Source organism: Cajanus cajan, chromosome 2 (genome assembly GCF_000230855.2).
Source record: "Cajanus cajan strain Asha chromosome 2, NIPB_CcT2T_4, whole genome shotgun sequence".
Classification (NCBI taxonomy): Eukaryota; Viridiplantae; Streptophyta; class Magnoliopsida; order Fabales; family Fabaceae; genus Cajanus; species Cajanus cajan.
In genome coordinates, this window is record NC_138518.1 from 19845975 (window position 1) to 19860842 (window position 14868).

At 35.0% G+C, this 14868-nt stretch overlaps 1 protein-coding gene across 3 annotated transcripts; it reads right to left on the reverse strand.

Moving 5' to 3' along the window:
• Positions 1-134: 134 nt before the first annotated feature.
• LOC109804412 (GPN-loop GTPase 3) lies at positions 135-5862 on the reverse strand. Of its 3 annotated transcripts, none has more exons than XM_020366230.3 (10): positions 5710-5862; positions 5254-5367; positions 4863-4971; positions 4685-4766; positions 4332-4417; positions 3899-4002; positions 3632-3762; positions 3455-3548; positions 2653-2708; positions 135-524 (listed from the first exon to the last, which is right to left on the reverse strand). In XM_020366230.3, the coding sequence occupies exons 2-10, from the start codon at positions 5296-5298 to the stop codon at positions 428-430; spliced, it is 804 nt and encodes a 267-aa protein (XP_020221819.1). In that variant the 5' UTR covers positions 5299-5367; positions 5710-5862; the 3' UTR covers positions 135-427. The 3 variants fall into 3 exon arrangements, with proteins under 3 accessions (XP_020221819.1, XP_020221820.1, XP_029128396.1); XM_020366231.3 differs by having other exon boundaries at positions 5254-5462; positions 5710-5858; XM_029272563.2 differs by having other exon boundaries at positions 5254-5453; positions 5710-5844.
• Between the last annotated feature and the right edge of the window lie 9006 nt (positions 5863-14868).

Below are 14868 nucleotides of genomic sequence, written 5' to 3' on the forward strand. Positions count from 1 at the left end.
TAAACACAATTATATTGAGACAATACAAATTGACATATTTTTTATTATTTCATAAACTTGTAGAATATCACTTTCATTGTGTAAATTGAACAGGTCAAAAATATAAATATGGGTGGAATAAAAATAATTAAATATTCACATAAAACATAATCATATTAATAAATTACGAGATTATATTTTTATCAGGTAATATCTATTTATAACCAACCATGCGTTTCTTCTTACAACGATGCCAGTAACTGCAAGAGAATGACCAAGCTCGCCAATTTTTCTTCCCATTTGGAGGATAAATTGTATAAATGTTCAACGTCCGCAACATTAAAACAATCTAAGACATACTGTATAACAACGACAGCTTGGTACACCATTATATCGACATTAAGCAGAAGTTTCAATAATACCAAGCAATGCTGCATAAGGAAATTTGCTACTCGTCATCCTGAGGGTCAAAATCCTTAACCTTCACGTCTGCATCTTCTCCATACTGAATGCAGTTGTCAATTTGGGCCAGTACATATTGAATACTGTAGATGAGAACAATCCAATAATAAGTATAACAAAAAAATGACTTCACTTTTGAAGGTAGTGTTTAACAAATGAAACAAAGGACATGAGACTATGGACTTTAAAGACAACTATGAAGAGGTCATTCCTGTAGTTTACCAAAAGATTAATTTGGTTATTGAAGTGGGAACAGGATTGACCAAAATCAACGTGATAAGTCATAACTTCCAAATTAATGAACAGAAGCCCACTTTATAGCCTAAGTGAAAATAATTCAAGAATGAGCACTTATCAAGTCCTACATAACATAAGAGGAATGACACAAGCTGCATCCAAGGTTAAACAAAAGGTTAAAGTTGCCTCATTCAATACAATACCCAAAACCTATTTTGAGCATGTTTGGGAAGATTATAATCCAACATTTCAACTGTTTTTTGGGTGAAAAAACTGTACATTTAAGACTGAAGGTTTAACTTTGTAAACAACTTTTTTCTCGGAAAACTAAGTTGTTTTCATGAAGCCGAAAGTTTGAAGCTTATAATTATTTCTCAGTAATTTTTATCTTCCTTAAAAGATGAATTAGTGCACAGAAACTGGTTTATTTATCTTTTTTTCGTATTCAAACAAAATTCAACATCTCAAAAACACTTTTCAACAATTTTATCCAAACAAAAATTCATTATGATTATAGTCAATAATAATAACAATTATCAATTATACATATATTGATTATTGAAATAATCTAATTTTCAGTTTTCACAACTTTCCCAAACATGCTCTTTATCTAGTAAGAACCAGGAAATAATCCGGTTGTTGCAGACTACTGTTCTACAACAGAGACAGCTAATGTAGCAAACTTTAACTATGGTTCAAGTTTGAATTCAAATTAACAAGAACTACATAATGTAACAAATTTGGCATGCTAATTCAAGAGCACAGCATAGTTCATATATCTCAGGAAGACAACAACTACAGCAATCATATTTTATTAAGCAATGACACCTGTATTCTCTCCCCCAACCCCCCCACACCCACAGTATTCAGACTGTATATTCTACTTGTTTCCACCACTAAACTAGAGAGGCAAGCTCTTTCATGAAATCAAGTCAAAATGTATACAAAGCCCGTAACCAGTTATCAACACAGCCTCCAGTACACAAGCTACAAGAGTCATAATTTGAGTTCCATTGATAGAAATCAGTTCCTATATAATAAAATGGTGATTTGTATTGATTAAGAAAATAAGAAAGTACTAAAGTAACATAAAAACAATGTTTTCTCCCAGCCAAGGGTAAATCCTATGGTCCCAGCTATAAACTAAGAAACTGATAAAACATGTCCTCTCCTTCCCCCCACTATTTTCTTTGTATCATATCTATATCTTCTCTCTTTGTAACTTCCCTCCACTCACCTTTGCTCATGTAAATTACAATTAAGCTAAGTTTTGGCCTTAGCATTGTTTTTAAATAGCCGCTATGTGGCATTTTAAGACTATTGCATTGCGGAATTCCTTGAATCCACAATCATGACTCTGTCAACTATAGCAGCCACTATGGTGTCATGTTTCAGGCTTTCAGCATGTATCCTACATCCTCTAGTTATCTCTGCGGAGTCTCCAACTAATTGAACTTTTGAGTTAATCTTTTGCCCATTTTTATGCATTTTATTTTCATTTGCATACAACATTTTTATACATAGATAATTGATATATGTCATATATTTTAACTGCTAAGCAACTTCCACTATTTGCCTGAAACGCTATCCACTGTATGATATAGCAGATTATTGACTTTCTGCCATTTTCCACAATTTGCAATTGATATCACTGGGCCTTAGGCATATAGGTATAATGGTATATTGTAGATCCTTTTTGGGCCCCTGAGCCTACTGTGTGTCCATGGTACCATCATCAACTTTAATAGTTTAAGTTCTGCCATTTTTTTCTTTTTTTGGTAAAAATAATGTATGTTTGTTTCAGTTCATATAATTCAATTTTGATATTTCAACATCATCAATGTCAAATACGTAATATCAATCTATGACACAGCCACATGCAAAATTATATCCCTTTTATGCTAACAGTATAAGATTCTTCGATAAATGTACAGGTAGCTACGATATGCAAGGAAAAGATAGAGAGGAGTGTACCTTTTTTCCTTCCTGAGGTCTAGTGGTATGAAACTCACCATGCTGTAGTTATTCACCTGTTCAGAAGGAATGCATAAATAAATCAACTGCTGGAACCAAAATAAAGTGACAGAGTTTAATCAACATTTCTATGAAAACTCAGTGGTAAGAGAATAATCAGAATGGCTGACCCACGAAGAGAGATGTGAGAATGAGTTGAACGGAACCTACATTCCTTAATTATTTTAGATGACAGACACTGACCCAAAGCGGATGCAAATTTTATATTTATTTTGAAGAAGTGATGATGATCAAATATATATAAAATAGTCACATGATGTGAGGAGCAAATGTGAAAATCATGGGTAAAATAATAGCACTCAGCTAAAATATCATTTTAAAGAAAAAAATTGTCTCCCCTGGTTATCTTGCTCAGAAAGCAACCAACCAACATTTGTTGTTGCTAAACATCACCCAAGTAATATTTTTATAAAAAAAGAAAGAATCAACTAAATTGTTTATTAGACCATTATCTACAAAAATCAACAATACTTCAGTGAGTTCAGTCTATAACAATTCTAATAAAATTGCTATATAAGTTCCCTGATAGTAGTCTCACATTCTACAACACCCCATTCCCGTGTATGACTATAGTGTAAATTGCTATTGAATTGTAAAAGTTTATTATGACATGGCAAATAACCTGGACATTAATAATGGTTTAACATTGAAAACCAACATGTACATAATTTTAACTTAATTTATAATATTATTGGGAAAGACGGAAAAAAGCACAACTTAAAAAAAATCAAATGATACCCACCAACTCAATTAAAGCTTTATTCAGCTTTGCATACTGAGGACCCATCCGTTGATTCAATTCAGACAGTAAAAAGGTGGGCTCTGGATCCAAAAATCTAGGAGCAAAAATATATTAGAATTTAAACAAATGAAATGATGTAAACAAATTTGGAAAAGAAATTTTAGTAAAAGTGATTACTCTTCAAGATCTTTTTTGTTTGTCACAAGGTCCATCTTTGAGAGGATATTAACATGAGGTAGTTCAAGTTGAACCATAGCAGAAAGGCATGCCATGCAACCACTTATGAATTTGGTCACATCTGTCATGAACTGGAAGATTTTAAAATTATTAAGAGTCGACAATGATAATAATACAAATATGCAATAACTGGAAGTCTACACTCTAAAGAAATATGAGGGAACCAATAGCTTAAAAGGAAAATGATTTCAGAAAACTACCACAAACCTGTGAATCAAGTAAGTAAACAGCACAAACATTAAAATTTTTCCGTTTCAAATGTTCCACAAAATTCTTAAGTACTGGCACATGTGAATAAAGTTCTATCTGACCTGCAAAACATTACAAAGTAGAGTTGATTGATCATAATTTGTTAGGTTAGTTGCAACCATCAAAATTTATAAACAATTTTAAGATAATCTTCAACATTACAGAAACTGGTCATATGACTGTTTGGTTCTAAAAGGAAAATTTTTACTAGTTCATTATACAACCCATTCTGATTTTGTGGCCACACTCATGATTGCATTTTATATTTTATAATTATAACAATATTATCGCCTCACAATCACAATATTCTCCAAATGTGAAACTTTTTTCCAATGCTAAAACATATATACATATAATAAAACAAAATAGGTAGAGAGAAGAACACGAATACCAGGGCAGTCAAAAACCAAGTAATCATCATCTAAATAATTGTCCAGTTCCTCAGTGAGCCAATCATCTAGGTTATCTTCAAGGTGTCTAAATATGATTATTAAGGAAACAAATTTTTAAATCAAATTTTAAAAACAGAAAATAACTAGCATAGGGAGATAAAGGGGAAAAGGAGAAACAGTGAAACAAAAAAAAATGTACTAGTAATAATCATAATCTCTACTTAAGACAGCCTGAAAAAAACAAACAAGAATCACTGTTTCACAGAAGGTTGTGGAGAAGATAGAGAACAGCCCTTCAAAAAGCCATAGAACATAGACAGAAAAAGAAAAAATCTAAGAAAGAAAAGGATACTCCATGCAGTAGACAAGACCGCCATTTGGACCCAATCCAAGTTCCTCCATAACATCATCCAGGGAAATCAGTTCCCTTATATCTGCAAGCATCTCAGCCAAAAATAAAAGTCAGGCTCCAAAAATCACAAATTCGAAACCCGCATAAGAAATAACCACATAACACACATTCTACATACCCATTGCAACGGGATAGTCAAAATTTTCAGCAGCAGGATCAAGGTTCACCACATTTATTGTGCGACGCGCAGCCACACAGTGTTCGTACAAACTCGAGCAATACGTAGACTGATAGCAAAAGGCAAAACACACACATTAATAAGCATCTCAACATTCAGTTTTCAGGGGAGGGGGCAGCTTTGCAAACAAAGCATGCACCAAGTACACACATATCAAGGTTCCAAACTGTGGCAAGTAACCGCTATAGCAGCAAGAACTCTCTAAACCGCAATTGCAGCCACATTTATCAGCAAGTTTTTGCAATTTCCAAAATTCATTGCAATGCAACCGCAATTCAAAACCATGATACGTAATTTAACACGGCAAATGAGGCAAAAACAATAAAATTACCTTGCCACTACCAGCAGGACCAATTACAAGTTGTGCATAACCCATGGCAACGTTATCGAATTGCAAGGTTTCAGAAAGTGCAGAGGTAATTTACGGCTCGAAAGGAGGCAAGAACTGCAACAGTAACATAAGCAGTGCACCAAACCGCCACGGCCAACAACAAAGTCATGACATCAGTGTAGGCCATAAACGACACAGTACTACAAAACCTGAACATTAGCAAATATCAAACCCAAAAAAATGAAAAATAGAAAATAAAACGCTTCATTCCCATTTTTTATCGTCACTGTTTATGCAATGCAAATTGGCAAGTTTGGGGGTTTTCTTGTCAATTGCACAGAAGCCAAATTAGAATAACGAAAAACGCAGGCAAGTGGGTCAATGAATTTTGATCATGGTAGTGAAGAGAGAGAGAGAAAGAGAGAGAGAGGGCTAAAGTCACCGTCACGAACGGACCTGTGAGCTGCGTCGGTGAGTGTTTCAGTGTTGAACGAGTTAGGGTTGGATTGTTTGAAGAAGGAGCGAACTGTAAAGAAAAACGCGGAATGAAAGGTCTCCGGGCTTCGAAAAGGTTGCGGAGATCGTACTCGTACATATGTATACAAAATGTCGTTAACTTTTTTGATCATGTTTTTTTTTTTTTTGTAATACAAAAAAATATATATCAATAAACGTCTTTTACTTTAATTCATTTCCACGGAAAATAACAATGAAAAATAACATAAAAGTTAATGAAAATTAATATTTTTTAAAAGAAAAAAAAATCCCGATGAATGGCATGTTGAATAGGGTTGAAAAATTAGATTGAAAATAAATAAGTATATAGAAAAGAGAGAAATAAATAAGAGATAATATAAAATTTTTGATATAAAAGAAATAATATTGTTAGTTTACTAAAGGTCATTGGCAAGTGTTTATTAATCAAAGATTGATGTTCTATTTTTGAGTTGAATATGTTGCGATCGAAAATATACTTTGTAGGTATTAATGCAAAAAATAATACTCTTTCATCTAAACTAATTATAATCATTGATGAAAATCATTGAAAAGATAGTTGATGTTTTCTTTCACTGGTCTCTTTGTTGAGACCAATCTTCTTTCATGGATGAAACAAACTTTAAAAACTAAAAATGATGGAGAGATTTAAAGGATGGGTGTGTCACTTTCTTTAGGAGAGAGATAACCAAGAGGTAATGATCTTGTCACAAGGAGAAATTCTTTAATAAAATATCTTAAGGAAAGATTTATCCAAAGTGGAAAACTAAGGCTTTTAGAAGAGAAAACTCAAAGGTTCATTCTTATATACCATCAAAAGTAATTTGGTCAATACAAGAAAAAGCTATATATAGAATTTGGCTAGCTCATGGTGCCAACTCGACGAATGGTTAAATGTAACTAAGGTTAATTGTCTTGCACTTAGTCTAACAACTCTAGTTACATGTTTGGAAGCTTATGGTGTTAAGTCAAACGAAGAAATTCCCAAAAAGGTTTTGAGTGAGACAAATATAATATATGTTGTTATCTTTAACAAGTGAGTTAGTATTTCAGAAAGACATAAGAACAGGTAAAATGACGAAGAGGCACAAGCATCAGACGATATAAGACGAAAGGCCAACATAAGCACTCAACAAGCCAAATCAAGAACAAGACCATGCCAAACACAATCTAAGGCAGCACATAAAGACTCATACGAAAGATGGTCAACGACCAAGAAGAAACTTCAGAAGAAATGGAAAGCTTGACCATATACCGGGTTGACCAAGACAAAAGGAAAAGTCATAATGCTGATCAGACAAAGGTCAAAGTATTGAACTAAATGTCGACTATCAGACGCAGACGAAGAATGACACATAATCACCTGAGAAATCATAGGTCAAAAGAAAATTTGAATATCGTCCACACTCACAGGAGAACACACGAAGTTATCAGAATTGTAAGAAGAAAAGAAGAAAGGAGAAAATCAAGCGCAGAACTAGAAGCATGCATGTGTCAGAAAAAGTACATTACTTTTTCAGACAAGGACAAAACTTCACAGCTATGAGACTAGAAAAGGACAGAAAGGTTCTTAAGTCTCTGCTAAACTTAGACACTGCTGCTACCAAGACAAAGATCACTTCACGCAAGGTCTATCACAAGAAGCAACATTTAATGCAAGAATCTGAGCATTAAATGACAAAATCAAATGGGTCGTGAACGACTATGTCTACTTCAACGGACACTTGCAACGGGCAGATTTCCACTAGACTATATATATATCACTACTTCAAACCTTAAAATGCTGGCTTTTCAATTGGAAGAAAAAGAGTGATATCAAGCCCACGAGATAGAGACCAGAGATGAGCATACATAGTCATATGTACAATGTAATATTGTATTTTTATCTCTGTAGACTAAGGTGTTCGAAATGTCATTAATGGACTAAACCTCTGAGAGTGTCGTAAACCTATATATCCTCTCCATGAGAGTAACTCAAACACTCAAACACAAGTCTCTATAAGACTAAGGTAGAAAACCTTAGAAAGTGTAGATCCTATATGTATCCTCTCTGTGAGAGTAACCAAAACACTCAAACCTGATTATACATCTATCATTTGTAGAGCCTAAAGAGGCTAGGGAAATAATACTTGTAAAGCCCGGAGGGGCTTGTCAAAGAATACTCACTGCTAGCCAGAAGTGGCTGAGAAGAATATACTAGCGCTGGAAAGTGAAGCTGGCAGGCCAGGAGTGATCGAGAATACTTGGAGAACCAGAAGTGGTTTAAGAATACTAGTGTTGGTGAGTGAAGTCGACGAGCCAGGAGTGGTCGAGAATACTTGGAGAACCAGAAGTGGTTTAAGAATACTAGCATTGGTAAGTGAAGCCAACGGGCCAGGAGTGGTCGAGAATACTCAGGGCCAGGAGTGGTCGAGAATACTCAAATGTTCTTCATTTCATATCTAGTCAAACCCTTCAAGTTGAAGGAGACTGGATGTAGCTCAGTTGAGCAAACCAGTATAAAAGTGATTGCACTACTCTATCTATATTACAGATGCAGATTATTTTCAATTGTCAAATCACAATTAATCTTCGTCTACTATATATTCTTCATTAAAACCATTTTTCGGACGAAGACGCAAATTCTGTTTAACAAACATATTAGACTGAAAATCTTTATCCTCTACTTATCTTTAAATGCAACTATCTTGAAAAGGAAAATGTTAGAACTTCATTATTATCATCATAAAACATTTTTCTCAGTAGACGATGAATCCTTCAAATGCAATGACATTCAAAAGTGCGTTAGACAAAGAGCATTACTCTTGCGAAAATGTTTATAAAATTCCTTCATACTAACACACATATATTCAACTCCCCCTCCTTCTATGTGTTTTTCATGTCTAACTTCATATGGAGCAAGCAAGCTAACCTAGATTTAAAATAAGCCTAGGTTAGATTAACTATAAGTACCAAACCTAATCATTACACCTAACAAACTAACATTATTTTCCTACAAGTTATTTAGATGTCACTATGATAAGCCATGTGACTAATTAACCACTTGGATGGCCTAATTATTTTGGTTTAGATGTCCAAACCACTTGCTTGTGCAAGTGGGCATCCAAGCCTATAGCCCAATTAAAATTTGGGTCATCCAAGCTTATTAAGTCCAACATTTCTTTAGCTAGTTACACCTCCTTTAAACTACTAATTACATTCTCAAATTAAAAATAATACAAGAACGAAAATTCCTCTACTACTTGACCAAAATACAAGGTCAAAAATAAAAGAAATATTTATAAGGAAAAATATACACAAATAAGATAAAGCAAGCTACTATAAGAAACCCAAAGCTCAATAAGAGCTTCCCTTCTTTCTTCAAGTCTAGCTCACTCCTCTTGATTTCTTTAAGATTAAGCCCCTAAGCATGATTTCATTAATCACCTAAGAAGTCTTTGTAAAAACTGCCACATGTAGATGCTAGTTGGGACCAAATTGATGAGTAACAAACAAGGAATTATAGGGCTTTACTAAGACTTTGTCGTAATGAGATTTAGTTTTTACACCATAACAAATCCCTAACTAATAGGATGCTAACCTAATTAGCAATCTACATGGCCTTTACCCTAGAGCCAACATGGGGATCAAGTTTCAGCCAATCTGAAACAACATGGTCCAATATGTTGATGACTTCATGCCTAAGGGTCAAGTTCAAAAGAAATCAAGAGGAGTGGGCTAGACTTGAAAGAAGAAGGCCCATGCTCTTATTGAGCTTTAGGTCACTTATAGTAGTTTACTTTCTCTTATTTTCATATTTTTCATTGTAAATATTTTCTTGATTTTAACCTTATATTTTTTTGGTCAATTAGTATAGGAAATTACTTTTTTTTTGTAATTTTATTTTTTAGAGGTGTAAATAGTATTTTAGGAGGGTGTAATTAGAAAATGATATATGGATATATTAGGCTTGAATGGCCCATGAGAACACATCTTGAATGCATGGCCATTAAGATGGGACATCCACTTGAGGGGCACAAGAGTTTGGACATCCACTTGAGGGGGTGACAAGGTGTCTCATGGTCATTCAAACTCTAACAAAGTCATATGATTTTCTCTAGTCACACTTTTAACACCTTGCCATGTGGCAAACCTCCATTGGCTTTTCTAGATTTATGAAGTTGGCATGAGTCACGCTTTTTATGCATTGCCATGTAGCAAGATTTTATTGGCTGTTCTAGATCTAGGATAGTGACATTTTAGAAGCAAAATTCAAATTTTAAAATGTAACTAGAGTTAGTCGTCCTCAATACAAGTTAACCTAATCTTGGTTACACTTAACCATGGTTAGCCTAACTTGCACCACAAGCTAATAAACTCTATATATAGGACTCTCCTTATATCTAGATGTCACTTTTGAGTTGTGGAGAAATAAAATTCAAATTTCTCTCTCAAAAACATCTAATTCTCTCTTTGGAAACACTTCTTCTTATGAATTTTTATCAAAAAATTCCTCATTGTAACAAGTTTTTCACCTATTGCTTATTTTCTAGTTGAAGTAGCACATCATTTTCTCTTCTTCTCCACCACTTTCATTTTGATTACAAGTTATGAACCCATAGACAAAGATTGAGAGCTTCAATGGAGTTAGTTGAAGAGAAACACCAAGCCTCTCCTCCACTAGTTTCATCATATGGGGGATTTTACAAGGCACAACATCATTTATATGAACAAATAAATTCTATAAAGAAACAAATGGCTTGTGAAGTTAGACGAAAAACACATAAAAAGGGGATTGAATATGTGTGTGTGTGAATGAAGAAACTTTAAAACCATTTTCCCAGAGAGATCCTTTTTCGTCTAATAAAAGTTATTTTGAATATTTAAAGACTGTGCAAGATTGGCTTAACAAAAGGTTTTCCATCTGAAAGTTTATCGTCTACACAAGGAAAATGTTTCTTAAGAAATATTCAGTTAAGCACGTGTATTTTACGGCTGAAAAGAGTCATTGCGAAGAATAAGCATTAGACGAAGTTTTCAATATGATTTATCAATTAAGCAAAATTTCGTCTGAAACGTAAATAAACAATGCAAGGATTTTTATACTGATTTTTAGATTGAGCTACGTCCAGTCTCCTTTAATTGAAGGGTTCCACTAGATATTCAATGAAGTACAAGTATTATCACCACTTCTGGTTTGCCAAGTATTATCGACCACTTCTGGCTCACCAACTTCACTCGTCAACGTTAGTATTCTTTGTTCAGCCTCTTCAGGCTCGTAGAGAGTATTCTCGACCACTCCTGGTCTCGAGTATTATCACCACTCCTGGTTCGCCAACTTCACTCATTGGTGCTTGTACTATTTGTTTAGCCTCTTCACGCTCGTAGTGAGTATTCTCGACCACTCTTGGTCCCGAGTATTCTCAACCACTCTTGGTTGGCTAACTTCACTCATTAGCTCTAGTATTCTTTGTTCAACCTCTTCAAGCTCTCAGCGAGTATTCTCGACCACTCTTGGCCTGCTAAGTTCACTCATTAGTGCTAGTATTCTTTGTTTAACCTCTTCACGCTCGTAGTGAGTATTCTTTGACAAGTCTGTCCAGGCTTTTACAAGTATTCTTTTCCTATCCTCTTCAGGCTTTACAAATGATAGATAGTTTTGGTTTTGAGTGTGTGGTTTACTCTCAGAGAGAGGATACAAAGATTTTATACACTCACTAAGGTTCATGTTCCTAAGTTACACTTAGAACTCCTTAGTCTACAAAGATAATTACAATAATGTACATTTGACTCTATAAGCTTTGTCTCTGGTTTCATTGCTTCATGGGCTTGATATCACTCTTCGCCAGCCTTTCTAGGTTTGAAGTCATGACATATATATAGGCTTGTAAAATTTGCCCGTTGTAAATGTCCGTTGAACCAGGATGTAGTCGTTCATGACTAGGTCGATCTTCTCATTTAATGCATTAGATCTTATATTAAATGTTGCTTCCTGTTTATAGACATTGCATGAAGTCTTCTATGTTTGTTAGCTGCAGTGTCTGACTTTAACTAAGACCTAGGAACTCTTTGTCCTTTTCCGCTTACTACAGAGGCGTTGTCCTTATCTGAAAAAGTAATGTACTTTTTCTAGCACATGCATGCTTTTACTTTTGCGCTTGCTTTCCTTCTTTTTCTTTTCTTCTTTTCATCGTGCGATCATGTTGAGAGCTTTTGTATGATTGTATACGATGCTTGAGCTGTCCCTTGAGACTTGATTCTTCAAATGCCTGCATGGCAGTCTTCGTCTGCGTCTAATAGTCCATGTGCATCTCAAGCCTTGATCTTCGTCTAAGCATTTGTCATTAATGTTTAGACTTTCTTTGGTCTGGTCAACATTGTAGATGGACAGACTTTGTTTTTGTCTAGAATTCTTTTTAGTCTATGTTGTCCTTTGTCTGATATGTAGTTGACTTCCTTCTAATCTTTGACCAACCTTCGTCTGAGTTCTTATGTTGCGCTCTAGGTTTTCCTTGACACACCTTCATCTGATATTTGATTTATCATCATCTGGCGCTCATGTCTTACTCTATCTATCATTTGACTTACTTTGTCTAATCCTCGTGATCTGCTTTACTTTGACTAATCTTCGTCTTGTACTTGAAGAAGTTTCTTCTGTGGTCTGTATCATCTAAAGCTTGATCATTTTTCTTCTTGTGCTAGGCTTGACTTCATTTGACCTTTCCATCTGATGCTTGAAGCTTTTACCCTCACTACTACAAAATCACTGTTTAACATTGCTATATTTACATCGGTTCTAGTAGAACCGATGTAAATGATAAACGCGATGGCATACTTGTAAATAAATAGAAAATACAAACATATTTACATCGGTTGGAAGGAGAAACGGTGTAAATATGAGCAATTCTACATCGGTTTTATTATTGACCGATGTAGAAATGAAATCTGGGGGTTGTTCTACATCGGTTTTGCTTATGATCGATGTAGAATTGAGACCCTAATATTCACCCTGCGAGGGTTGTGAAGGCACACTACCCTATCACTCATCAGCAACGTTCCCAGCCACCGCGAGCAACGACGAAGACCTTAACTCCGTTGATCACCATCGACTGACCAAGCCATTTTGGGTTTAATGTCGTTGGCGGTGGAGCCTTTGGGTTGCATGGCGGGGGGAGTGAAGACGCTCTGGGGGATTGTAAAGTTTATACTCGCGATTGGGTTCGCAATGACGTTGGTTATCACCAAAGTGGCAGAGTACCAGCGGCGGTTGAACCCCGCCGTCGTCGAACACCCAAAATCAGCTTTCAAAATCACTTTTCACCCAAAACCAGCAACTCCCAATCTGTAGTCTCCTCTCTTCAACGGTTGGGTGCTCTTTAAGGTTGTGGGCCTTGGGTATTGTTGCATGGGCTTCAGCAGTTCACTATAAAAGGAAAAGAGGAAGGGGTAAAGGCCCAAAAAAGACAGAGGCATAAACGGAGGTTTTGTTTTCTGTCTCCACCTATATTAACTTATTGTCGTAGCTGTGTTTTTCTCTTCTTCAGCACATCGCATAACAGCGTCAATGGTGAAACACTATAGACCCCCGGTGAGTACACAACATGCTTTTCCAATTCTATGTTGAATCCTTGTAACCTTCTTTTTATTTTAGATTTTTTGTTTTTGTCTTTTGGTTGGTACCTGTGATTATTTGTTGGATGTGAGAAAATTTGGAATACTAATGTTTCAGCTGCTTCTATTCATTTGGAATAATGAATTAGAGGGAAAAAATTGAATTTTTTTAGCAGAAAGTTAATCATTTTCCCTATATTCATTATTATGCCTGTAGTTATTGACTTTTTAAGTGCTTTAAAAGCTTGTTTTTGTTGTTGTTTTGTGTTTTCAGGGAAGAAAAAAGAGGGAAATGCTGCTAAGTTTGTCATTAGGTCACAAGCGCTCAAGCAACTTCAAATTAGTCTACCCCTTTTCAGGTATCACTCTGAATGAAACACATGATCATATATAAATCAATTTAAGGTAGTTGGTTCAACTCTGTACTCGAATACATTGGATGAAAAGGATGGTGCCTTTAGTTTAAAGTCACTTGTTTGTTTCATTTATAGCTTTTGTCATTACTGAATTGATGTTGTTTGGAAATTGCATGTTTTTGTGACTCTGAAACGTTTTGGAAACAAAAGTTTGGTGTAACTCCTCGGGAGCCGAAGAAAAAGTTCAAGGGAACTCATCAGACTTATTACCATGTGAAGGATATTGCCTTTCTTCATCATGAGCCTTTGGTTGAAATACATAGAGCAATAAGAGTGCATGAGAGAAAAATAAAGAAGGCAGAGGCTAAGAAAAATCATGAACGTGCAAACAGGTTGCGGGAGAAAACACCCAAACGCAAGATAGATAGGATTATTCGGCAGAGGTTCGTTTGGTTTTGTTGATTTCAATTTATGTTGTGGAACTATTTATGAATTTCCAATTTAATTGATTATTCTTTGAATTTATAGGTACCCGAGATTTGTGGATGCACTTGGAGAATTGGATGACTACCTTACAATGGTGCACCTTTTTGCAGCATTACCTGTATCAGAGAGTAAAAAAATTGAAATGGAGAGTGTCCACAAATGTCGAAGGTATATACATGGAATTTGAATAACTTTGGATTCATATGTAATGAGGAAATTAGCCTTTGCGACTTTATTCCTATGAAAACAAGGAGTTAAGGACATGGGGAATAGATTATGGTTAAATCTCATTTGTATTTTCTTGAATTTTCTTTTTGTAAAATATGAAATTTTCATGCCGATATTATGATTTTAATCATATATATTTATTGTTATTTGTTTGCTAGATTGGAACATGAATGGCAAGCATTCATATCACGCACTCACAAGTTAAGAAAAACATTTGTATCTGTTAAAGGCATATACTACCAGGTATCAATTCTTGCACTTGTAAATGTTTCTTAATCTTAATTGCACATGTTATGAAAATACAATTGAAATAATATTTTGTTATTTTAATGTTTCTAACTAGAGCATAATGATGCTTGATATGTTGCCTGTGACTGCAAACTACATTGTTGACCCCCTATTCAGGGGGGTAGGGGGTTGTGTTGTATTTTATGAGTTCAACCTTTAATTTGTGTCATAA

Excerpts from the sequence above, each read along its gene's own strand:
- LOC109804412 (XM_020366230.3), bottom strand. The coding sequence starts at position 5,298 with ATGGGTTATGCACAACTTGTAATTGGTCCTGCTGGTAGTGGCAAG. Across the intron at positions 3,763-3,898 it reads TTTACTTACTTGATTCACAG|TTCATGACAGATGTGACCAA; the intron begins GTTTGTGGTAGT and ends AAAATCTTCCAG. Across the intron at positions 525-2,652 it reads GACCTCAGGAAGGAAAAAAG|TATTCAATATGTACTGGCCC; the intron begins GTACACTCCTCT and ends TCTCATCTACAG.